This window comes from Phaenicophaeus curvirostris, chromosome 2, assembly GCF_032191515.1.
Source record: "Phaenicophaeus curvirostris isolate KB17595 chromosome 2, BPBGC_Pcur_1.0, whole genome shotgun sequence".
In the NCBI taxonomy this organism is placed as follows: domain Eukaryota; kingdom Metazoa; phylum Chordata; class Aves; order Cuculiformes; family Cuculidae; genus Phaenicophaeus; species Phaenicophaeus curvirostris.
The window spans coordinates 84,386,129-84,411,904 of NC_091393.1; the positions used below are offsets into that span (position 1 = coordinate 84,386,129).

The window sequence follows — 25,776 nt, forward strand, 5'->3', positions numbered from 1 at the left end:
CCTGTTATCTCACTGAAATACATCATAGACCTCCATACAAAGTAAACATATTGCACCAGGGCTGGAATTGGTTACAGAGGAAAAGATTGTCTGCAGTTACTTCTCCACAAGCCTGCTGTGTCCAGATCCAGTGAGGTGAATCAAGAGCAGAAAAGTGGTCTAGTAAACCATAACCCCATTATCCCAGTTCTGATGTGACTGCATCAAAGACACCAGCAAACTGAGTTCTTTTTGAGTACCTCTTGCATCGGTGATAGGTACATAAACCTGACATTATATCCTCTGCCTTTTATTTTTTTATATGTGCATAGTTTACTGAAACAAACACATCAAGTGCAACACATTTATTAGCTCTTCCTTCTTAAATACTCCTCCTTTGGTGCCTAGTTGGAGTTGGCAGGTTTTCATAGCTAGCAGTGAAAAGACAACCCTGAAGCCTGATTTCTCTAGATACCTTGTGTTTTAATGTTTGTTCTAGGAAAAGTTTGGGTTTAATTTTATGATGGATGGAGTCCAAGTTCAGCTGTTGCAAAGATGAAAGACTGCTGAAAATTACCCTCATTAAAAAATAACTGAGGGAAAGAGCTAGCACAGCTGCATGCCTCTGCCTACCTGACACTACAGAAATCAAACTACAGACAGTATACTGCCTTATAAAGTTGAATGCTACACAGGATGTAGGTCTGGAAAAAGGAGGGTAAATAAAGCTTTAAAATAGAGGAAACTAGTTAACTTTTGTGGCAGCTTATATAGTAGGCAATGAAGTTATCATATTTGTATGTCAGAAAACCATACTACACCTGTTTTTTATCTACTGGAAGGGTGGTGTTAGTGAACTGCTTAAGTCCTTGCTAACAGTAAATAAATTTCATTAATGACATTTCTCAGTGTGAAACATGATCATTAACCTTCAATTCTACCACTTAACTGTCAGTTTTATTCTGAAGGCCTGAGTTTGAGAGAAGAGCTTTATCATTGATGAAAATGTTTGTAAGATACATGTCTTAAATTATTTCTGACTACTAGCACCTCAAAAATTAAAAGGAGACATTAGAGTAGACCCGTTCCCAAATAGAACTGGTAATTGATCACTCACTGTGTAAAGCTTTGGTTATCTACTAAGGGCAGTGTTCCTTCAGAGACAGGAGCAGGACAGGGAAGGATAAGGGAAATGAACAACATTTCCAGGGGAAAAAAAAAATGGGAGTAGCACGTCCTTACCCCTGACCTAGAAGGATGTTATTGTGGATTCTTCCCCACCTCCTTCCTCAGAGTGAACTATTAATCATGATAGACCAACAAAAAATAGGTATGTTTCCTAAGCAGTGGTTGTCAGATAGTGAAGAAGCTTTACTTCTATGAGAATACAAACTTCCCCCCCCAGCTTCAGCAGAAGGTTTGAGTTTGGTAAAGCTACAGGAAGGGGAAGACAAATTTAGACACAGCCTTTTATTTAACAGAACGTTACCTAAAGCTGAGTAAAAATGCCTAAAATGCAGGACAAAGACGAGGTTCTGTTTTAAGGCACAGGGAAGAGGGACAAGAACATGGGGTTAGTTGGAAAGGACAAAGGCAACAGTTGAGAGGCCTCTTCAAGAGCTCTCAGAACTAGAAGCCACTTAGGTCAAATTCAGGTAGAAGTGTGGAGGCTCCTGCTCTCCCATTTAAGAAGTGTGAGCAAGAGCTGTTTACTTTAGGAGCACCTTCTCAATATGAAATACCAAAACCCCCAGAAAACCTCAGTGATTGCCTAAAGCAACCTCTGTGTGGCGTTTAGGCAAACTCAGGGTTAAAGAATCAAGGCTTTCACATAACCTGAAAGAGCCACATGTTCACCAAGTTAGATAAGCACAGAACAGGATGCAGGCAAGCTGGCTGCTAAATGTAGTAAGAACACAAGTGTGAGATAGATTAGAGCCAACATCAAGAACCGGAGAGCCTGCACACAGCACTGAGTGAATTCATCTTAAACTAACTGGCCACAAGTGATTTTTCCTGGTGAGGGAATAAAATACTACAGATACAGAAGAAATCTATGATTAATGATGAAGAAATCCAAGTCAGTCATGTAAGTTAAGTTAGGGAAACTAAGAACTATTCATTCCAGTTATTTTTTCTGTTTATTGAATTGAAAGAAAGGGAATACAAACAATTCTGTTAAGTGCTGTGCACCAACATGGAAAAAGTGTAATTTTTTTTAAAAAATCCTAATAAAAACAAATCAGACGTTAATGTAGTTCCAATTGAACACTCTTTAAAGATATGTTTAAAATACTACACATATATAAAATAAAAAAAGTTAAAATGGTGTTCTGTAAATAATTAGTAAAACAAGTGAAAATAAATACGAGACCCGAAGTTCTTATGTTTTTAATGTAATATAGCAAAGAAATTTTTAACTACTTAATATAATCCAAGGAGAGTAACAAAAATCCAGAAAGTTTAAGAATGCAGTTCTTTGAAACATTTAATATCAGTCCATAGCAAATAGTCATTACATACCAAAAGCTCTAAGTGTTAACTAGTTCCACCACAACTCCATATAAATCTCGACAATTCAGAAATCTTGAGATCAACAATAAAGTTCTTTTCTTGATCTCTACAGCTTGGTTTGTAAGTACATACATGCTTTGAGGATCCATTTTGTCCCATATGTTTTCAAAGAGCCAATAACTTTTTCCATCTGTGCCTAAAAATGTTAAGATTCCAATCTATCACATATACCCTAACAATGAAAATGTTTAAGAAAAAAAGATGGGGCACGATGAATTTCAAATTTATAAAAATATACTGATATTAACCAAAACCTTCCGGTCAAAGGACACTTCACATACACACAACTTAAAAGTACGTAATAAAACATGACAAGTACCTAGAACATTTGGTTCTCTGTCTGTTCGTGGAACACACGCACACGCACATTCATACCAGATGGGAGGAACACTCTCACAGACGTTTTACTGAATCCAGATCATCTGGATTAATAAGACAGAAAACTTGTCTACAGTTTATTTCAACAACTAGAGGCAGCTACCGCAGCAGTGGTCCAACACTGCACGCTTCAATTAATTCCACCCTGTTTAAAAAAGTGTCAGAGTTAATCAGTTTTTCCTTTCTGAATATTATTAAAAGTAGCGGTTTTCAAAATTAAGTATGGCTGGGGAAAATGGACTCAAGCCAATGTGGAAAAGACAGGAAGAGGTCAAAAAGTGGATTAGCTATTTATGGGATGAGTGTTCCTCTTTATACGTGTCTTAAAAAAATGAGATATGAGTGTGTTTTGTAGCTAAAAACACGGACAAACTACTGAAAGTGCATTTTTCCTCCTCCCTCTTGAGTTACAGTAGTTTGTCTGTTGGTCAGTAAATCTTGCTTCTTACGTTCATTCTGCTTTCTCTACCTCCCTCCCCATTTGGGTCTACATCTCCCATCAAATTACAGGTGATTGTTAGAGTCCTGGTTTCCTGCTAAGGAAGCCTTCAAAACTGATTTTGAGTGGGAGTACCTTTTAGCAGTATAACAGTGTACAACTAGACACAAACTCCCAAGAACATAGTCAGCTTAATTAAACATTACCTGTTTGAAGCCAAGTTGAGAAGTAACTGGCAAGATCTGGATGGATTTCTAGCCTGCATCTTTGCTCTAATCGTAAAAAGAGGTTAAAGTTGGAGAATTTCAGAAAAGACAGAGGGAATTTAAAAACAAAGGTGTTGTTTCCCCCCCAACACTGCCCTCCCCTCCAAAACAAGGACAGCTCTCGCATTTTCCCTTTTGTGCTCCGTTGTGCCTCGAAAATTACTTACCTGAACAGTTAAAGAACATTCAGACAATAAACTGCTTCAGCATAATTTTCTTGAAGATCTGCCTTGACAATAACCTGGGGCTACTGTGAATATTGAAAGCCAACAGCTGACCAGAGACAGTTACAAAAGGAGTACATGCATACAGTGTTCCTCTCTCTAACAGGACAGGCCTGCTGACTAACAAGACAGCAATTTGTTGCAGGTGTGTACTTGTTCCAGCCTTAGCCTCTAGCCTACCAACATTTTTAAGCACGTGGAAATCAATGTGTTGCAAATCAGCAAACTTATTTATTCCCCCCCACACCACAGTCTCATTTTGTCGTCTATGCACAAAAAGTATTGGTACTTTTCAATTCACATATAGTGACTATGTGACATGCTAGAATAGTTTAGGTTAGTCTTTAAATGTTCAGGGTGACATGGCAGTAATTACTGCTAGATCTAGAACAACTGTTTACTGTGGGACCAAGTAGCATGGTAAAATGCAGATTCCTCTCACCTTTCTCTCATCTCTGCTCAATAGCTGTGAGCAGCAGATAGCTACGCAATGTGCTGTTACCAACACACTCTGGACACTGTGCTGTCTATGTGGAGCTTTCCTTTACATTGCATAGTTGCACCATGAAACTGAAAGGGAGGTATTGGAACACATGGTTCTCCCTAACTGTTTCTAAATACCTGAAGTGTATTTTAGATGTACAAACCAAGTCCAGAGGAGAAACCCCAGAATGGAGAGCAGTACTTTGGCAAAAGTACTACATTTCTAATTATAAGACATTGTGGTGGAAAGTAGGCATCAGCCCATACACACCCCACACAGCTCGTAACAGGCAAAAAGTCTCACTTTGTTTAGGTATGGCCACCACAAAAATACCTGTTTAAGTGTATGAGACTTTAAACCTAAAATATGAGATTTGATCCAGCCTTCACCCCTGCCTCAAGTTCCCACTTTAGTCCCAAGAGTACGAGGTAAGCAAGTACTGCCAAAGCACTGTGTGAGACACTGTTAAGAAACATCATACACAGGATTACCCTCTCTACTCTCCCTAAATAACGTTTTGTTTGAAAACCTAAGTTCTCAAGTAAGACAATACTAGGGGTAACTTTTTAAAAAAAAAATAATCACATGCTGCATTGGTTATGTTATACCCTGTTTTGAACATTAAAACACTGTTTACAATTTAGGTACTCAATTTTGACTTTAAACCCAACGGTTCAGCATTCTCCAAATTTGAAGTTGTCTGTTTCCCTGCAACACTGATGCCATAGGAACAAGACTGACTAATCTTACACTGTCTGAACTAGGAAGAGAAACAGCCAGCTTCCTCTGGAACTAGCTAATGGGAGAAGGAACCGATTTGTAATCTTAAGTTTACATGTGTATTCCCAGTACTGTGGAACAGTAATTGCTGTCAAAGAAATTCACTTTAAAATTACGACAAATGTACTAGATTGAAAATAAGAACATTAAGTTCCTACTTCATTTTGAGGTTCTAAGAGAGGAGTATGTCAGAGTCAGGGGTGGTTTCAACCAAAGTATTAGAATCTTTAATCATGTTTAAGTTTACACACAAGGCAAGAAAAAAAAAAAAACCCACCATCTGATGGCTGGAACCTAAAAAGATATCTAACCTGCTAAGCTTCACTTCATTTTTCTGGGGACGAGAGAAGGGGGCTATTTATGTTAAACACCGCATTCCCATTCACCAAAGTAGCTACACTTCCCAGGAACTTCAGCAAACCTTCCCCCACCCTTCTTCCACACATGACTAATAAGGACACTAAATTATTACCTCATTAAAGGATGAAGTCCACACTTCTGTTCATATCATTCTTGGTGGCAAGCCTTTCCCTGCTCCATCGTTACTTCACAGCAGTACCAACACTACCTTTCTACCCAAGGTGGCAAAAGAGAATACAGTGCCACTCCATAATGAATTTGCGTGCAGTGCAGAAGCACAGAGATGCCAAGGCATCTGGTTATGTCAAACAGAATAAATACTTAAATTATAAATGTCTTTTTCTTTCCTTAACATGGGATATTAGAGGAACTACTCCTAGGTGGGCCAAAATGTTCACAGCACCAGCTTGCAACAAGGTCTGGGAGAGGCATTTACATCTGCAAAATTAAAAGCGTATTTAAAACAAAAATCTACACACCTTTATTTATCAAAGGAAAATTTCCATCATAATACAAGTGTTTAATTATGATTTGTATTTTAAGTACTTTTACAAAATTTTTCTTTGTGAAGAATGGATTCAACACATTCTTCCCTCAAGGTGTAGCCTACCTTTTACCAGGACCATTGCATACATTTATGTAACTATAAAAACCCAAAAAGACCTTGTCTTGATTAAACTCTTAGTCTGGTGGTGCACTCTGAACACTCTTTCCCTAAACATCTGTAAAGACAGACAGTGAGTTTCTCCTTCTAAACCAAGTTTCACTGCCTACATAAAGCTCCTTTCAGCCACTGCTTTTGATAGGGTCTCAAGACACTCTGGAAAAGCATCAGTGATACCGTGTTTCAGGACACTTCTTGCATTGTTTTAATTCCAAATGTATACAAATGAAGTCATTTTAATCCTATAAATAATTTATTTTTAAAAAATTGTGCTGTTAACCCCTTTGCAGGGCAACGAGCTATGTGAAAAGTACAAAACTTTTTGTCAAATGTGATATTGAGAGTGCTTTTGACATAGTTCAATGGTTTATCATCTCAATTTATATATACTGCGCAACGGGCAAGGCTAGAATCCATGAACCAAGCTGCAAAGATCTCAAGCTTAAGTAAGGCGGAGAGAGACTTGAGAAACAAGAGAAGGAAATACTTTCCTATCCAATGTATACTCTTCAGACTAAAGCACTCTTTCTATCAAGCCTTCTAAACTGTTAAATGAAGTGTTCCAAACAAGCATTTTAACTTCATTACACAGAAGAGCAACAAGAACAGTAGCCCGCCAGACAAAAAGGCAGGAGGGAAAAATATATATGAGTTCAATGGTTAGCCTGAATGTAGCACAGTTCTTCACAACCGATGGGGGGGTAATTTCAACACAGTGTCCAACAACGTTCTAACGACGTGCTTCATCTCGACTGGGTACTATGAAGCAAGGTGGTAAATGTTTGGCCCCGACCGGGCTTCAGAAATGGTTCTTTTTCATGACGAGCATGTCTGTCCAGCTATCAATCATGTTTGTTTGCACCAAATCCCAAGCCATTTAAAATACGACTAATTAAGTTAAACTGAAGTCGTCTGCTCCAAATTTGCCATCAACTATCCATGCTACTGCATTCCTCTGAGCAAAAACAAAAACATAAGAGAAAGAAATCACACCTTGAAGATCTTATCAACAGTTAATAGTTCTATTATAAGGTTATTAATAAAGTGAGTTTAAGTTTTACTGAACATGCACTACTTAATGGATCTAATTTTTATTCTCTAACTGAATCCCATGCTACACATTACTTATTTTATTCTTATAGTATTACTTATTATTCAGATCAATTTAGAGATTAATTCAGCATATTAGGTACTAGTACACAAAAAGCATCTCTTCCAAAAGAAATAACACACATTTGCATTCTAGTTCCAGGGGACTGTGCTAATTACAAAGTTGTCTGTCATCTACTTAAGATTCTTAAGTTGTTAGATATTATTTCCGTGCACCTACACTTCTTGTGGAAATGCTGCAAGAAATCCCTTATTCTATTGTTTTGATTTTTATGGCATTTACTACCTCATTTTCTGGAGGAACTAAGAAAGAGTGAGCAAGCAGCTAACTGGAGAAAACAAAAAATCATGAGTAAAACCAGCTGGAGAATAAGCTCCATGTCCTTATGGGTGCATTCAAAGTGTAACGAACAGGAGATTGGCCAGGCTAGCCCACCACGTCCAATACCAGAAGCAGTTACATCTGAAAGCACAGGAGCATGGAGAGGAGGTATTTTTCCTCCTCATCTCCTTCCAGCTTTCAGCCATTTTTACCTAAGGGACATTCTGAACTACACGTGTTTGCTTATCTAACAGACTCAATAGATTTCTCCGATTATTTTGTCCCAGTTCCCCTTGAACTCACGTCCACATCTGGTATCCATGAGATCCTGTAGCAGTGGGATGTGCTCCATTTCATTTTGATGTCTACTGTAATTTTTTTATCATAAGGCTGAATGTGTAATGACAGAAGCCTATAAACCGCAGAGCAACCCCCTCCCCGGTGTTCATCTTTAACAATTCTGGAGAAGGAATAGGAAGGGTCGGGAACAAGCGTGCATTTTGGCAGCTAAAAAAAGCTGTGCTGTTAAACAAGTGTCTCTGTCCTGGACACAGATAATTGCTGGTTGTTAACAAAGAATCAATCGAGTACAGATTTTGTGGTGGGAAGCTTCGTTCTTCTCAGACGCTGGAGATTTCTTTTGTAAGCACTGTAATGCTATTATTCCATTTGCAGTGTGGTCAGAGTGCATTATTGAAATTTTAATTCCATTGAATGCTACATAACCTCAAGCATCGGATGCCAGATTTTTTAAGACGTCTACATAAATAAGTTAATATAATCCTGAGGTCTAAATGACACCATAGGTTTCTATTGGGCCATGTCAGAAATTTGAATATAACTTTGGGAATACCAATTGTTTCTTTTTTTATTCCACAACCATAAATAACTTACATAAAAAAACCCAAAACAGTAACTTCTTTTTCAGTGAAAGTAATTATTCTAACCCAAGAGTTAAAAGCATTTTTCTATCCTATTTGTGGTAAAGAAAATTCACCAGCCCAACTGCCTTTGATGTAAGGTTTTAGTGATTAGAGAACATGCACACACTGGTTTTTACCTTCAATATCCTGGTTGTCTACAAAAGGCGCTGGTCCCCATATTCTAACAGTGCCGTCATCAGAGGCGCTGGCCATCATGGATGGAATCTGCGGGTTCCAGCTCACACAGTTAACAGTACGTGTGTGCCCTGTCAGCTCCGCAATTGGCAGCTCGCTACGCTTGTGCCAAATATATACTTTGTGATCTAAATAAAATACGTGTTTAAAAAAAAACATAATGAGAAACCGTTCTGCACAGACCTATTTGTCATATCAAATTGCACTTCCACCACAAGCCCTCAACAACTAAAATACCCATTAATGTTGTAAAACCCACGTCTGCTGAATGTGCAATAGCACTAGCAAAACATTTCTTCTAGAACTGATCAGAAGTGGAAGAGCTTTACCCATAGTTAAATGGCATGTTCCCATTTAAGACTTGCAAGTCTACTATACCTGGTATTTGAAGAAAAATATTTGACTACAATGCAAGTAAGACTATATATGGCTATAGGGGGGAAACCAAGCTACTCTTGAATTTAAAACATGGAGTTGCAGTTTTTGGAGAAGTGTTCCTGCTCTATAACCAATGATATTTAAGAACAGATGATTACAGGTGTGGGTTTTCTCCCCAGATGTAGACTTTAGCAAGACTACTGTAGACTTTAGATGTCTTTAGCAAGTCTGTGGGTTGACCTCTCTAGGAATGTCTTTGGAATATTCCAAGTAGAGCTATACAAACCAAACAAATAGGTATTACTATTATTACACAAAAGCCTAGTATTTAGGTCTAGTGTATCAAATGAAAGTATTTAAATCTGTTTGAGAGGTTTTAACTTGGATGTCATTCTGAAGACTTAGGAAAACAAACCAGTCTTCCTCTACTCCTCCTCCCAGACCCTCAAACAAAACAAACTTGCTCTCTGACCTACCTGCTAGAACAGCATCATGGAACCATGTGATAACTCAATTGTCTTCTGCTGAATCAGCTCATTTGAGTACAACACCTTTATATATAGGTATTGATGCAAATGCTCTGGTTGTGTTTACATTCCACTTACAATTTCAAGAGACTACATATCCATACTATTCATCAAACAACACAATTCACTCTCTGCTTAAACACTGGACACGCGAGCTTTTCCTGTCTGGGAGAATCAAAGCCTAAACACAAATCAGTATTTTGGTGCTTGTCAGGATGGCTGTATTTCGTTTTGGAAAAAACAAGTTAGCTGGATTAACAGTCAATTTCCCTCTTAGAAAGAGACCTCAATTTTCTTCCTGTTGATGCAAGTGTGAGAAAAAAGCCTAATATAAGTTAAGAGTTAAAGTTAAGATATTATGACAATGTCATCAATTTATTACATTTTTTTTAAAAGGCTATGACAGCGTGACCTGTTATTTTTATTTGGTTTGCTTGTTTTTTGTAAGATACATGGACCACCTCAGTAGCCACCTCTGCAACAATTCAGCACAAAGAAGCAACAGCTTCAGACAGTCCAAATTTAAAAGGACTGCCATCAGTTTCAAATACTATTTGGTAGTTCTTAGACAATGAAGATAAAAAAGAATAAATATATAGGGAAAAAAAAGGACTGGTACACTGTACTATCTACAGCTACACAGGCACATCAGCATGGCTCAATGCAAATATTGAACTTTTGGGTACTCAGGTCCCAAACCAAGAACCTTGTTCAACCATGAAGTTCACACTGAATTGGAGGTGCTGCTGTTCAGTGACTGTATCCGGCTGGGTCTGGCCAGAGGGTGAAATATTTTAGACGTATTTGGTCTTTTCCAGAAAAGGACAGCACTAATGTCCTGGCCAGACTTATTTCCCAACAGCTGAGTCACATCATACTGCCAGTGATTGCTTACATATTCCAAGTGTAATTCTTAGCCCTGCATAGGCTCAAATCTTAAGTGACCTCCACAGGAGGTGATGGCACTGCCTCAGTGACAGAGCTGAACCAATTCAACATATAAACCATTAATTAATTACTATTCTTGCCACAGGCAGTTGAATAAAAATATACCACAAAGCCTTTGATGACCAAGAAACTCTACCAGAATATGTCAACAACTGCCTGATTTGAGACTACTCCTACTGTAATTAAGCTGATGAGACTATTGAAATGAAAATAACCTCACCACAACTACATCTTCAACAGGCAAATGAAGCTGTTACTCCCCAGAAGTACTTTTGATTCAAACTATAAACATAAGTATCATACCACAAAAAGAAAGCCTCAAGAATACTCCACCCATTTCTAATTACAACTGGGCCAATGCTTTTGCTTTAGAGGAGCAACACAAATGACTCATTAATGCTCTTACTACTACCACCCTCTCAAAAGATTATTTCTGCTAGCACACCATTGAGGTCACAATCTTAGTGCTCCTCAAACTTACTGTAAAAGCAAGCCAGTTGCTTGCTTTTACAGATGACAGCTGCTAACAACATTGTAAGAGTAAGGTATGGGAAGGATACAGTGTTCCAGTTTTCTGCACAAAAAGAAATGACGTTACCTTCGCTGCCACTGGCGATGAAATCTTCATTATGACCTCCAAAACACGAGTGAATTGTGTAAAATCCTTGCGTAACACCTTGATACTTTCTCACTAAAACTCTGTCTTGTAAGTCCCATAAGTGAACTCCCTGGGAGTAAGAAATATAAAATAACATTAAATATCATTAAATACTATTCATTGTGTTCTTTCAAAACACTTAAATATTAACCATGAAAGTGCCTAACTTCACCCAACTTCAGTACAGTTACTAGATCAAGAGTAAAGATACACCAGATTACTGCATTAAACTTCCAGTCTGTGGTCTCTTCTATTCTGAAGGCTGTCTTCTTACCCAAGGGCCCAAAAGCAGAAAGAAAGAAGAAAATATAATTCTCACACCCCTACACATGTCAACCTGCCACAAGTTGTGCTGTATCTGGGTTCTCAATGCAACAGCTGAATATTAACATTTAATAGTATATATTTCATAGTATGAAACTCGACTATAAATCAGTCAAAAAAATGCGTTGCAAGAATAAGACTGTCTTGTCAAAGAATGCCATGCTATATTTATGAACATTAAGGCCTTACTACATTGGATACAAATGGTTAATATAAAACATTCCAAATTGCGTCAACATATTTAAAACCAGGTAGCAGTTGCAAGCAGATTTATTCACATCACTAACTCACCTGAGTTGCTACATTTAACAAAGCTAAACGGCCATTTTTTGAAATAGTAAACGACATAATAGGGTGATCTTCTTGGACTCTGAAATGGTAAAACATATCGGTATTAGGAGGATGCTTAACTCAACAAGAATGCCCCATCAGCATAGAAGGCACACCCTGTCTCTGTAATGTTATCAGGAAAAGACAATTCTAAATTTGAAATTAGGTTTGTCTCTATGTCAATACAAGTCAGGTCTGCAATAGCTTGCTCATGCTTATGACAAATCACAAGACCAAAAGAGACTTCAGACCTCAAATCCAACATCTAATTTCAAGGCAGGACCTACTAAAACATGCCAGGAATTAAGAAAAGGACAACTCTTGAAAACAGAAATGTCAAAACATCCACAGGAAAACTACTTAAGCATCGGAGTAGATATTTCTAACACTAATGCTTCTTGCTGCAACTAGAACTCACTAATTCTCATCTCATGTTATTCTCTTCTTTTAAGACGGAGAGCATTTTAATAACCTATTTCCCATCCTTCCCCACAAACCCTTCCTTAGCCTTCTTCTGACACTGAAAAACAGGAACTCGAAACCAGAGAAAAAGGTAGTTACATGTTCCTGTCTGTAAGATCCTCAAAGTTATAACCCCGAATTCGCTGGTGTGTGTCCGATGCTAGAACAGTTTTCCCATCACTCAAGCACCAAAGGCATTGTACTCTCACTCCTTCCCAGGAGTCAAGAAGATTACCATCTAAATCCTGAGCAGAAGAAAAAAAAAAAAATGGAACTGTTAGTCTCAGATTTCTGAGGAGTTGTTACAAGTACTTTTTTCATCTTCTGTTCAGTCAATCTTACCCTATAAGAGAGGATTTAACAAATTAGGAATTGGTTGCCTAAACCAATGGTTTTTTTCTAGGTATCCATCCTGGAGAGCTGAGAATCCCTCTCATAACTTATTTTCCTGTGAGTGATGTGTGTAATCTACATCACATCACAGAGCCCACCTTTGCAGAGAGTGAGGTTTGCATACTGCATACCAGGCATCAACTCAGATGACGAATAATCAAGGGTAGGATGACACTCTGGACCACCAACCAAAATCAACACCGGTCAAGTAACACTGGTTTCAAACTTCTGTTTATACTAAGCAAAGACAGCATGCAAAAACTTAAGAAAGATATAGTCAAAATTCTGCAGAATAAATAGTATTTGTGGACAAAGATATTTATTTGTGTTTTCTAGAGCAGCTAAGGAAAAAGAACAAAATCCAAAAACCCAGACCACAATTCCTCCTTTAGACAAAAGATGCTTGAACCCTTCTAATTGCTCCATACAGAAATGCTGCTGAAACACTAGCATTAATGTATTGTTTCTTTGAATTACAAAGCATCAGAAGTTCTAGTGTACACACGCATGAAAAAAATGGAAAAACAGTAATCTCAAATTTGACCGTGACAAAGCTTTAAATTTCTTGCTTTGTTTTCATTGAGACAGAAGCAAAGAACTTACACACTGATAGAACTGTCCACGCTGACCTCCCGTTACAAAACGCTTCCCGTCAGGATTCCAAGCGACACTTGTTAAACTGTCTTCATGAGATTGGCTCATCTTTGTCCTCAGCTCCCCAGTCTGGAAAACAAAGGCAGCAAGACCTTACACCAGAATTCTTTCCCAAAAAAGCATCAATAATTCTGACATGCACAGAATCTGGAAGTGCATATACTTCAACATGTTTATTAAAAGGCAACACAAACCCATGAATAGTGCAATAAAAAGGCAAAACTACTTCAGCATCTCCAGTGACCCTGGACTTGATTTGGCAATTTCTTTTGTCCTTCAAGTCAAGAAGGATGGACTAGTTGGTAGGCAACTAGAAGATTACGAGTAAAGAGAGGAAATAAAGAAGTTGGTAGAACACATAAGAGAAGCAATATGAAATGAAAAAAGCCACACACCTGTGGAAAGCAAGGAGGCAAGAGGAAACTAAAAGAAAATTGAGATGACAAAATACATTTTAGTAAAAAGTTGGGAGTATTAGAGTATTTGTAACATTTGCCAGAGCCAGGGTTCCACGCCCAAACTCAGGTTTCATCCCTAACTTGTAACACTACTGTTTCACAAGACAGAGCACCAATGAGAGGGTTACCACTGTCCAAACAGCAAAGACTTATCTCTATTCCCTTGTGCTAGCTCTAGTGCTCTTCACTGAGCCAATTTAGTCAGTTAAACAGAAGTATTCCAAGAGTCAAAAAAGGGAACATTTTTGTTTTATGAAACTAAATTAGTTCAAAGTCCAATGCAGCACAAGAAACACTATACAGCCTGTGACTGAGGAAGTGGAAGCTTTTCTATCAACTCAAGTGCCCATAAAAATCAATGTCAGAAAAAGATCTTCAAATTCACAGAGGAAATGGCAGAACACCCTAGTGCCCGATGGAAGGATGAAGTTCTGAAATCATAAATTTAAACCTCTGTGGATCTTCCACTAATATCACTGGGAGAGTAAAAAGAGCTTTATCTTTTACTTTTGCTACTTGTTAAAAATCTTCAAACAATTGTTCTGCTTAAACGATAATTCTTCCCTACGTTTATTTTGTCTAAGTTATTGTTCTTCTCCTCAGTAGCTCTCTAGAGTCCTACAGATTTATGCCATCCCTTCTCAGAAACTATACGCAACCAGAAACACTAGAATTGCTGCATTTAGACTTGAACTCTATTCAGTTCTGTATAGAGAACGTAATTCGCAGGCTGCCAGTCATTTTTTCAAATTGAGAGAGGCGAGGAGATCAGTACCCCTTCTCTACACACCCGCCTTTGCACAACATGGTTATAGAAATGACTTCTTTCATGCTTAACCTATTTAGATATTGAAACAAAAAGCAGTAGACTGACGACAAAGTTTCATTTTTTACCCTTAGTCACCACTTACTTGTACATTCCAAAGCCAAAGCTCAGAACAATCATCTGGGCCACAGGCAACAAGATAGTTGTCATCTGGGCTCCAAGCAATATAAGAGACACCGTATGCATGACCTTCTAACGTCTTAAGTAGTTTTAGCTGGTGAGTATCCTGAAACAAGAGATTCTGTTGAGACAACACAAATGAACTTCACATACCCAGCACGTTCAAGTACAGCATGGCAAGTTTGCTTCATGCAACTTCACAACTGCATTTTACAAGATGACTGAATAGGTTCTTACTGGAGAAGCCATTGCTAACTTACAGTGAAGGACCATAAAATTAAGGTTTCTAAGTTCCAATGTGCAAAACACTTGTAGGTATTTTTGTTCTCATCTTCTGTGATTCTAAATGTGGAACTCACAAAATACTGTTGCATGGAGTTGTAAATTAAATCACGCTTACTTTAGTATAGAATATTTCCATAGTGTTAAATTTCCCTCCATCTACTGGAATACAAAAACAGTATTTTCCACATTATAGAGAATTAAACTACTTTTAAGAAAGTAAAGACACGCTGGAAGCCTTTTATAGTTAAGGAGGAGGACCAAAAGTTTCATGTACGCTGAACAAGGAAAACCTCCAAGTGCCAATGTTTTTGTAAACTCGAGTCTATCCGTGTGCACTGCTCAAGAAAGAGGTTATACAGAAAGATATTTTTAAAAGCTTTCTTGAGAGGTGTTCTAATTTCAGAAGTGTTGCCTACAGCAAGCTGTTGCATCTTTTCTGCCAGATTTAGCAAATGAAGCTTACATCCTCATGCAGAGTATCTTCTATCATCTTTATGCTACAACTGTTCTACTGCTACCTTGTCACAGGAACCTGATGACTTTCAAGCAGCTTATAAAAAGTAAATAGTACAGCTAGATACTGTGAAACAACCACACACAGGCTACCTAAATACAGAATCATGCTTCGATACAGTATTAGCACTGACTCTTGACAACAACATGCACATACTGGAAGTAGAACTGAGCTTGTTAAACTGTTGACAATTTTTTTGGAACCTCTTGGAAAAGAGCAAGTGGATTTTCCTCCCTCCTCTCTTTAATTTTTCCCACGTGGGAGATGTTTTGAAGAGACAAAGGAGGTATAAATGAGTGATTCACTTAAAAAATCTAGCTTCATTTCTAAAACTGTCCATTCTCTTTCTTTTGTTTTAGTATTAATCAACAGAGCACCTCTTGACTCTAAAGAGAAAGAACATGGTCAACAGAGGAAGAATGACATGAAGGACTGTTTCCTGGGATCAACTGTGAGGGGTTTTGGTGACTCTCAGCCAAGTCTGCAGCTTTGATGGTTCTGCTGGCTAGAAAAACTTAATTCCTCAAAAATGAAAGTGGGCTGAAAATAATCTCCAAAGCACGAAGAAAAGAGGTAAATGAATGGACCTCCTCAAGGCCCCTCTTCCATTCTGTTATTCCTGGTTTATACTAGACAATGCTGTGTCTGTAGCTAAACTGATCTGCAATGAAGCTGAGTCATGTTCAACATTATCTCACATCCTGGAGCTTGCCAACGACCGATATATTTCTTTTTACATCAGGATTAAAGTAGTCTGCATCACATTTGAGACTCACGTAGAGCAAGATACAGAAGATGCTCCTAATGACAGGACTTTGTGGCTGTTACTATCTCTCGTGCTGCTCTTGTACATGACTCCAAATAGAACAAAACTATCCTACCATGCTTTGCTCTAAAATGGTAGTCAATGCTATTTTTGGGAAAACATCTCCAAATTTAGTCAATCTGCCTCCCACTCACCACTAAAAGAAATCTCAGCACTTCTAACTTATACACATAGATTCCCAGTTTTTTATTATGTAGAAGAAATAACTATTCAGGTATCAACTTAAGTCTGCAGCAGCTGAGCTCCTCGGCTGAAAGGCTGAAAATCTGTCAATGGCTTTTAGAAAACACAGAAAAAAGCAGCTTTCTGTAAGGATTAAGTTAAAGGTGACCTCTATCAAAAAAGACGTATGCCAGACAAGGTGATGCACCTACTGTGCTTATCCTTTGTGCTTTAGAGATTCTGCCACGCCTTGTAACCATCAACTAATGCATTTCACACACAAACCTAGTTCACTCAAGGCATTATTTAATGCTGCTAAGCCTGCATAAGAACTTTGAAATGAACAAACGAAAATGAAAACAGAAGCATGGGTTAAGACAGCTTAGACATGTAGCTGTGTCTTAGAAAAATAAATTCATGGTATGAAACTAAGGAAATGCACAGAAGCAGGGAAGTAGTGTCATCACACTTCAAGAGGGGCAATAAAGAAAGGGAGAAATAAAAGATTCTCATCCACATAAAGTATGTGTGAAAAAAGAATACTGTTTATCTAAAATCGTGTTCTCGCATTGCTTGCTTACAGTTGGATGTATGTGTCACTGTAGTTAATATAGAGAATTATTCTAATCTTTATTCCTAAAGCCTTGAAAACCCAATTGAACTTATGATTCTAAAGACACTGCCAACTGCTATCGGAAGTGAGAATCATGCCCTGGCAAATATGAAAATTAACTGTTTGAGTTATGTGGCCTAATGTTACTCATGCATTTACCTCCTTGAAAGGGGTTCAGTTTTTTTATGTTTTGGGGTGAGGTGGTTTTAGTACTCAAATACAAAAAATAAAACTCTATAAAACTGTTTTCCCATTAACTATTTATTGGAGATGTTAGAGATGTTTCTCTAGCAACCCTTCGCCAAAAGAGTCCGTCTAAAACATGCACAAATCATTTATTTGGTTTGATTAACCAGATGTTAACTAACAATTCACTATAAAATCTGCTAATCATGTTTACTATTAAAAACCATCAATATAAAAGGAAGATGTGTCTCTACAATCAACAGACAAGTTAACAGCAAAAACATTTGATCCTTAATTTACTTAGAATTACCCTGTCAAAAAAAAACAAACACAAAAAACCCCAAAACAAACACAAACAAAAAAAAATCCAACCAGATAATTTCCTAACTAGCAGCATAAACTGACTTCTGATATGCATCTCATGGCACCAAGCACACTGGCTCCAGCCCCAAACAAACCACATTGGTTCTATGCCTGAAAAATCCATAGCACTTGCTATTATTTCAGGGGCTATAAACAGCTACGCATATGGAACAGAGTTTTAAAGTTCCCTCATCACCTTAACAGCAAGAAGGACTCAAATTATACAACTATCTAACCTGTAGTGGAAGAAAAGGATTAAGTTCAACTCTCAAATCCTACTGAAAGCTGGTATGGAACTGTGAAAACCTTTCACCTTCCACTTAGAACACCAGTTCACAGTTGTGTGGTTAAAACTCTAAGAATCTTGATTCTTATTTCTGATAGTGTTCTACAAGCATTAACAACTTCAAATATCATGCGCATATGTTCAAGCTTATTCACAGTTTTCAATTGTTACAAAATATATGGACATACTTTCATATCACTTCTACAAGACAAAGTCTTGGATTCACTACTCAACCTTTTTATTTACATAAGAATAGATACAGGTAAGAAAGATAAATCTTGTAACTGTAGGATATTTCGTGAGAGAAATGATGCCAGATATTAATATAAAAACCTAAAACTGCAGTCTGTAAGAAAATGGATGTGTCAGTGGATTCTGAAAAGCGTTTCTCTCTTCATCTCAAGCCAAGGCAAATCTTACAACAGCAGCTAGAGTGAACTGGTACAGCTTCTGTTTAGCACATATAATTTTATCATGCAGAAATAACGTAATAAAAGGTGAAGTGGATAAAATTTAAATTCAAGGTAACAGAAAGGTGTTAAGTCACACACACAGATCAGAAGTACCATTAGACTGATCTAGAAGAAGGTTTCCTCTATGCCATGCTTCGACTCTCACCCAATGTTTCTCAAGGCTTTCAAACTGAAAGCTCCTCCAGAGGGCACCAGCAGGCTCAATACCCTATGGCACTGGTTAGCGGCACACAAAGTTCTTGCCCCAAAGCAGCCAACAAGCCTTACACTCAGGCATCAGGTTTTCAAGCACCCTCCTTCATTAACTTACACTGACCATGATCTTCAGCCTTTTACATACCAGAGAAATAACCTAGTTGGTGGGCTACAGTCCATGTTATCCTGTTCTTAAAAAAAAAAAATCAAACCATCCTAGCAAGAGAAAGTAGAGAGGAAAGGGAAAGGCAAGTCACATACATTTTAACACGTTGCACACTTACTGGATCAACCTGCCATATAATAACAGTTGTGTCCTTAGATCCTGTTGCTAGTTTAGTGCCGTCATTGGAGAATTTACAGAACCATACTTCATTACAGTGCTCCGTTAGTATCTGCTGTGTATAGCATGGGAACTGTTTCCTGTGGAAAGAAAGGCATTTCTTTACAGATTAATAAGAAAGCAGTAAGAGCTATTTTTTAACTGAGCTAGTAAAAACTCAAACAAAAAAAACCCCAAACAAACTTATTTAAATGCAAGACCAGACAACTTAGAAAATTTGTCTAATAACAGCTACTTCAAATAAGTACAGAATGCAGTGTCTCATCTGGTAGCTCACACCACCAAGAGATAGTAAATAATTTTAAGAACTTAAAATTATACTTATTATGCTTGTAAAACTTACCTTGCTTTCACATTACTTGGAATAAAACTGACCTCATTGGGAGTATAACAGCTTCTTACTAGACACTTCTATGATATACAGAAAATACCAGAGTCAAAACCTCTTTGAACTCTACCTGCAATGTTTTATCTACACGGGAGGTTTTTGCAAGCACCTAACTCGCCTACCTGTATCTCGCCAAATCTCTGGAAGCGATTCTTACATAAAAGTTGAGAAAAAGAACAGTTGTCTACGTTTCTTTAATGCAATCCTGCAATAAAGGTACATGCTTCTTTGCCTTCCTTCTGTGCTATTTTTCACTTTCTTTCAGAGTACTACATACAATAGCTAAGCATAACTAACATCATAGTATTACGAGCTTTCAACTTAAACAGTTTTCCCTTGCAAAATCTGTGTTATTTTGCAAAACATATTTTGTTTGATAAACATTTAATTATATGCTAAGCTACTGAAGGAGAAGAGTCAAACATTTCTCTGGAGCTCATATTTAATCTCGTTACAGGCTGAGGAGAAGCTAAGAGTCAAAATCTTAAGTTAGGCAAGAACTAGAGACTAGTTTTGTTTACAGCTTGCCCACTGTATAAGAATTTTGAGAGCTAAGTGAAAATAAATATAGGCTTTTACAGCAGATGGCTGATTTTATAAGCCATACTGCAGGAACGACAAGTTCATTGTTAGATGCACTAAAAGGCAGCCTCTAACCACAGGCATTTTTTATTGAACTGTAGGGATCCTGAAGTGGTTTAATCTTATGCTGAGTTTTCACCGTGCTCAGTGCAACAGGGCAACACAGCTCCAGTGGGACATAACAGTACTAATGTAACAGCCGCCTCCATGAATGCACAGTTGTACTTATCACTGGAGATGAACAGGTCTGAAAAGAAAACCCAACTTTCTTTAAATTTCTGTTTAAAAAATACAGTTTGGTGGTAGCAAAGCTGACAAACACTTGAAAAACTACTACTTACCAGAAGGTAGAAACCGCCCCCCCCCCTCAAAAAACTACTAAGCAGCCCTAAACCATACATCCCTCATTTTCTGTCATACGGTAAAGGAGGATAGACAAAACATACATATACATATCTGTAGTTGGCTTCCTTCTGTATGTCTACTTACTTGTTGACAGAGAAACACAAATGCGTTCTGCTCCTGCTTTAAGCTGACCAGAAGCTGTCTAGTTGCCACTGGAACACTAGGCCCACGGTAAAAAGCCCCACCCATTAAAGAGGACTTTGTTTTCTTTGAAGTCTAGAGGGATGTAGGCAAGCCCTTACACAGATATGTGCACCTACAGGAAGAGTGTTTTATTATTATTTAGCCATATTGTACTAAGTTAATGTTTTTCCTCAGAACAGCAGTTTGCTCTAGAAAGTGAAGGAGTTTTTATTCATAACTCAGAAAGCAAAAGGGGCACACCGTGTCCTGGAAAAGCCTTGTCAGCATATTTAATTTTAAAAAAATACTCTATAGAACAATAGCGCTGGTATTTTGAAGCTCAAGAAAAGCAGCCAAGGTTTTCTAGACATAAAAAGCAAGCAGTATAATGCTTGAGTACACAATTTTCATAGTAAGGTGGCCTTTAGGTTCCTAAAATGGCTAAACAGGCACAGTTGATACAGCTGCAGCAGACATCCCAATATTGAATTACGCTATTCACAATACTGTCAGATCAGAGCGCTCTCACAAAAAGTCCTCTTCACTCAACTGACAAAACATACAATCCAGCAAGTTTGACTGCACAGATAGAAAAGCACACATTAAACAACCCTTCTGCAGAGGGAAATAGCAGAAGACTTGAAACAAGAAGCCAAAACCAGCTGTCTAACAATTTCTCATAGATATTGTAGCTCAAAAAGTTTTTTTTTTTTACTTTTTTCAAGTGTTTCTTTACAAACTGTTCTGGTCCGCACAACACACTTGATTCACATTGTTCACATACTGAAATAAAGTACCTAACAAAGTTATCTGTTGCTGTATTTACAAAAGTTCAAAATTCTAAATACAACACCAAATAGCTACTTTTTTATTCCTTCTACATGCAATGGAAGATTCATTCCTCAACTCTACAATGATTCTTTTTCAAAATAGCTACATTACACTAACATCTAGAAAGCAGAAGCATTCCCCTCCATTTGGGCTTCACTGTTTGCTTTTAAAGACAGCCTAGAGTTTATTTACGTGAAAGCAAGACAAAAGAACTCTGGAAGAGGATAAATAAAACATCCAACTAGGCTGAAGGCTCTTAAACCAAAAAATGCCCACCCCCAAGAGCATCAATTCCTCTTTATCAAAACCTTGGGCACAATAAGAAATCCCTCACCTTCACCCCCAGTAACTTCTCCCTCTCATTTCCCACTCTTATGAAGTGATTAGGTTTTAATTAAACATTTTAATTTCTTGTGTAATTCAAGCATGCTTGATCAAAACTATTGCCCTAAGTCCAAAACAGATTAGTTCTAACTACCAAAGGGAAAGTTGTCAGTTTCTATCATTTAAGTAGTACATAAATCATCTAAGCTGCAAGACTACTGTTACTTCTGACAGTTGAATAAAAATTTGGCTTCCACTGTCTTTAACTCACCTCATTATGCCCAAGCATGGCAGCACGTACAGCGCACCACATACTGATCTCAGACCCCTGCAACAGGTAGGTACAATAGGTTGAGTTGAGGACAGAATGGAAGCCTTAATTTTGAAGCGGTGGTTTGGGGTTTTTTTGGAAGTAGTTGTGAGTATGTATGTATATATACATACTGAACGTGCAAGTGTAGGAAGTACCGCATTAAGTTTAAAAAAAGAAAAGCGGCATTATGGCCAAACTTAGGTCAAACAGCTTCAGATAGGTGAAATTCAAGGCCAGATTTGTTGCATACAGTATCTTTTATAACTGGCTCTAGCTAGTCTGACTTCAATAAACCATGCTCTTTACAGTTGGCTTGAATGCTCTTTGGGGTCTGATGAATCAAACCCCTAAAGAAGATACAATGTTATTTATGGACTTGTACAAAGGGTAAAATGAAATCTCTTTCCATTAGGCTGGTTTTAAGACTCACTTCCAAAGTAGGGAAGCCACAATTCCAGTATCCGATCTCTTCCGACAGCTCTTAAAATGGGGAGGAGTCAAACGCCTACACTACATAGAGGCGAATCTGCTGCAACAATGTTATGTAGCAAAACTGCTAGCTAGACAATAGTCTAAAGAAGTTACCTGAATACATGAAGTGCCAATGACATTAATTTTAAAACCTTAGATGACTGCAGTGAAATACTACAGAAGCCTGCATCTTTAAAAGCAGATTCCAAATAACCCAAGAAAGTTAAGACAAAACACCTGAGTTCAGAAAGTTTCTATAAGCAAGTTTGCCATACTTAACTTCCTCAGATGATCTAACATTTAAAAAAATTCCCCCGTAAGCTCAAGTGCTAGCCTGTTACATGAACAGACATAAGGGTATCATAGAAAGCCCTCATCTTCCAGGTGCCCTAACCTTCATTCCACCATGCACAGCAGTTTTTGAAAAAAAGCTACACCCAAGTTTTTAGGTCCTTGGAAGAGTTCTGCTGTATGAGGAAAAACCACTCAAGTCAGCCATTTGTTATAAATATCTTCCTACTTCATGTCTACTAGGTACATGGTATTTTGAAGCAGCATCACTTTCGTTAAAAAAAGTTATTCAAATAGATTTGAGCCAGTAAGTAGATATGAGAGGTTCAATTCTTATTACCTTACAAGTCTGAGAAAACACTTCTTCATATCCCTCATTTTTGTATTATGTAAAACAGAAATGTCTATTACACATTTCTACTCTGTTTTAACCTTTTTGTCTAGAAGTGCATCACTGTCCACTACTAGAAGTTTAAGCTGCAAGCTGACCTTGTGTATGCTTCAGCAGGCTATCTGCGTTACAGTAAGTTTGAAGACAGAGTATGGATAAGTAATATATTAGTGATTCTCCAGGAAAAATCAGAGCACTCATATGTTGATGAATAAACAGACTGGCTGTCCAAAATTACAAGAAAGAAGTGGCTAAGGATTAGCATAGCAATATGTGCCATTCATACATATCTGATTAAAATTTTAACGCATTGGTCTGATCCCATTAGCCCACATGCAGTTAACCAAGTCTCTTACACCCACCTTCTCCACACCATTACTCATTTTAAAAAGAACTGTCTTTTCCCAGTTAAACCTGCTCAAAATAGTCTTCAAGTTTCTTTTATTGGTAGGTACAATTAGATTATTTTAAAAGGCAAAGAAAAGATATCGTTACTCATCTTAAAAGTAGCAAGGGTTTCTTACCTACTACAAACATGATCTATTAGCAGCGAGACAGAATCTAGATTACTATCTAGTTTGGTATTATGATATAGGCACCGGTCCCGTTGTAGTTCCACGGCCTGACGTAGCAGGTTCTGTAAACGCCTTGGAGGAAGCATCACTGAAGGGGGTAGGTACGCTTTAAAAGAGTTATTAAGAAAAACAAGAAGATATATCAAAACCAAGTTACAAGTGAAAGCATATTTTGATTTGAGTGGTTTTGGAGAGATCTTAGAAAAACAGAGTTAAAAAGCTACAGGAAAAGAGTACACATAGCTTGCTAAATCTACAGTTATGCATTTGGAATTAGAAGCATAAACTTCCGAAAAGCAGAGGGGTCTGCAAGGTATTTGAAGTTACAGTATACATTGTCCTTGCCAAAAAACACAAGCTAACTGAAACTCCAGTATTTAACAAAACCTGTAAAATTATAAAATCAACAGTATCAGCTGCGTTCATTTAAGGAATTCTCCATTAACGTCATCAAAATGAAGAATACCATGGGTTTTACAGCTCTGATACATAATATTACACCAGCCACAAGAAGGAGAGGAGAAACCATAACTCATAGCAAAGTCTGAGACCACTATCAATCAACACTAGTATCACTAGTGGTTATAGGCCACAATTAGTTTCAACCTCTCAGTACAGCTAGTACTTAAAAACTTCCCCTGCCCCATGAACCGCACATTTAATCACCAAGTTATGCCATGCTCTGCATGCAGCAGAGCTAAGGAACAAAAGCTGCTATTACAAATAGTTTATCAGAGACTGCAAAAGGTTAGATACAGAAGACCAAAGAGTAAAGGCATTCCCATTCATCAAGAAATACAAACCCAACAACTAGCAAACGCAGTTAAACCAATTCCCTGGGCTATGTCAGTAAGTAAGAAGTACTGGATTTACAGAGATGGGAATAAATTCTAAACACAAGAACATCTTACTTTGGAGTTTGTCCAAAAGTTTAGATCTGGAAGCTGTTCCTTTCCCTTCCCACTCTGCTTTTGCACGCAAGTCTTCTGCATGACTACACATCAGATACCTGTTTAAAGAAAAGCGCACACACACCAACAGACCAAGTCTTTCTGGAATCATTCTTTTCACTTTTAAATATAATATATATAACATCTTTAATGAACTTGAAACAGGTGACTTAAGCTTGAGACTGTTATAAAAAAAAGCAGGGAACTATTCCACACAAACACGAATGTTCTTCAGGACTAGTATCTACAAATTGGCAATAAAAAACCCAAACAGAACACAAACAGACTTTGGAAAGGTAGAAATGTCTTATTTTCATCCAAGAGCAAACCATATTATATTCACCTACATATGCAATTATAAGATAAGAAGCTAATAATTCTCGAAATCAGACGACCGTACATGTCTGTATATTAATTTTGGTTCTAGTACTGCAAAGGTAAATAATAATGTGGTAGTTTTCAAGCATCTGAAACAGATCATTGTCTACTAAATAGTCTGCTTTACTCAAGATTTTAGCACACTTCACTACAGCTTATTAATTAACAAGATAATAGCTTTAATACAGTTTTGAGTTTTCACTGTCAGCTATCAAAAACTATGGAATTCCTTAGAAAATTCCACCAAAAGAGCTCTCAAATTCCAACCACTTACCCACTGAGGATATGAATGCGTTCTGTATTATATTTCAGAGGTGTCAGTTCACAGCGCAGAACTTGAAGTGCCTCCAGGACCTTGCCATCCTCCAGGTACTCCAGGTACTTCTGCTGCAGCAGCAAAAACTTCATCCTCTACCATGACAGAAAGCAGCAGTCAGAGGAAAAAGGTTGACTGAAGTTTCAGAAAACGTTTGAGCCTAAACAGAACAGTAGAAACCATTCTACTATGCCCTTCAGAAATACAGCTACATGTAGTGTTACACTACTCAAACTCTTTTCGCTGGATTTTCAACAACACTGCAGCAATTAAATCACCTGTGATTTTCCTTCCTGTCTTATGGGGCACCAAGCATCTCTCTACCTCATTTCTTGGGTCTTCCCTTTAACTTGTCTCACCTCTCTCTTCCCAACCTTACATTCAGTCAAGAAAGGTAGCTAATCGTGTATTTCAGA

At 37.7% G+C, this 25,776-nt stretch overlaps 1 protein-coding gene across 2 annotated transcripts in view; it reads right to left on the bottom strand.

The window, feature by feature from the left end:
- Positions 1–5,312: 5,312 nt before the first annotated feature.
- Positions 5,313–25,776, bottom strand: part of WDR26 (WD repeat domain 26) — a 28,202-nt gene continuing 7,738 nt past the window's right edge. The window contains exons 4-15 of one of the 2 annotated variants that reach the window (XM_069852743.1): positions 25,319–25,455; positions 24,628–24,725; positions 23,666–23,822; positions 21,947–22,003; positions 18,964–19,102; positions 14,742–14,882; positions 13,322–13,441; positions 12,425–12,570; positions 11,825–11,903; positions 11,150–11,279; positions 8,641–8,826; positions 5,313–7,103 (exon numbers count right to left, since the gene is read on the bottom strand). In XM_069852743.1, the coding sequence (XP_069708844.1) occupies positions 7,078–7,103; positions 8,641–8,826; positions 11,150–11,279; positions 11,825–11,903; positions 12,425–12,570; positions 13,322–13,441; positions 14,742–14,882; positions 18,964–19,102; positions 21,947–22,003; positions 23,666–23,822; positions 24,628–24,725; positions 25,319–25,455 (1,416 nt within the window). In that variant the 3' untranslated portion in view covers positions 5,313–7,077. The remainder of the gene's footprint in view (positions 7,104–8,640; positions 8,827–11,149; positions 11,280–11,824; positions 11,904–12,424; positions 12,571–13,321; positions 13,442–14,741; positions 14,883–18,963; positions 19,103–21,946; positions 22,004–23,665; positions 23,823–24,627; positions 24,726–25,318; positions 25,456–25,776) is intronic. The other variant, XM_069852744.1, reaches the window with a different exon arrangement.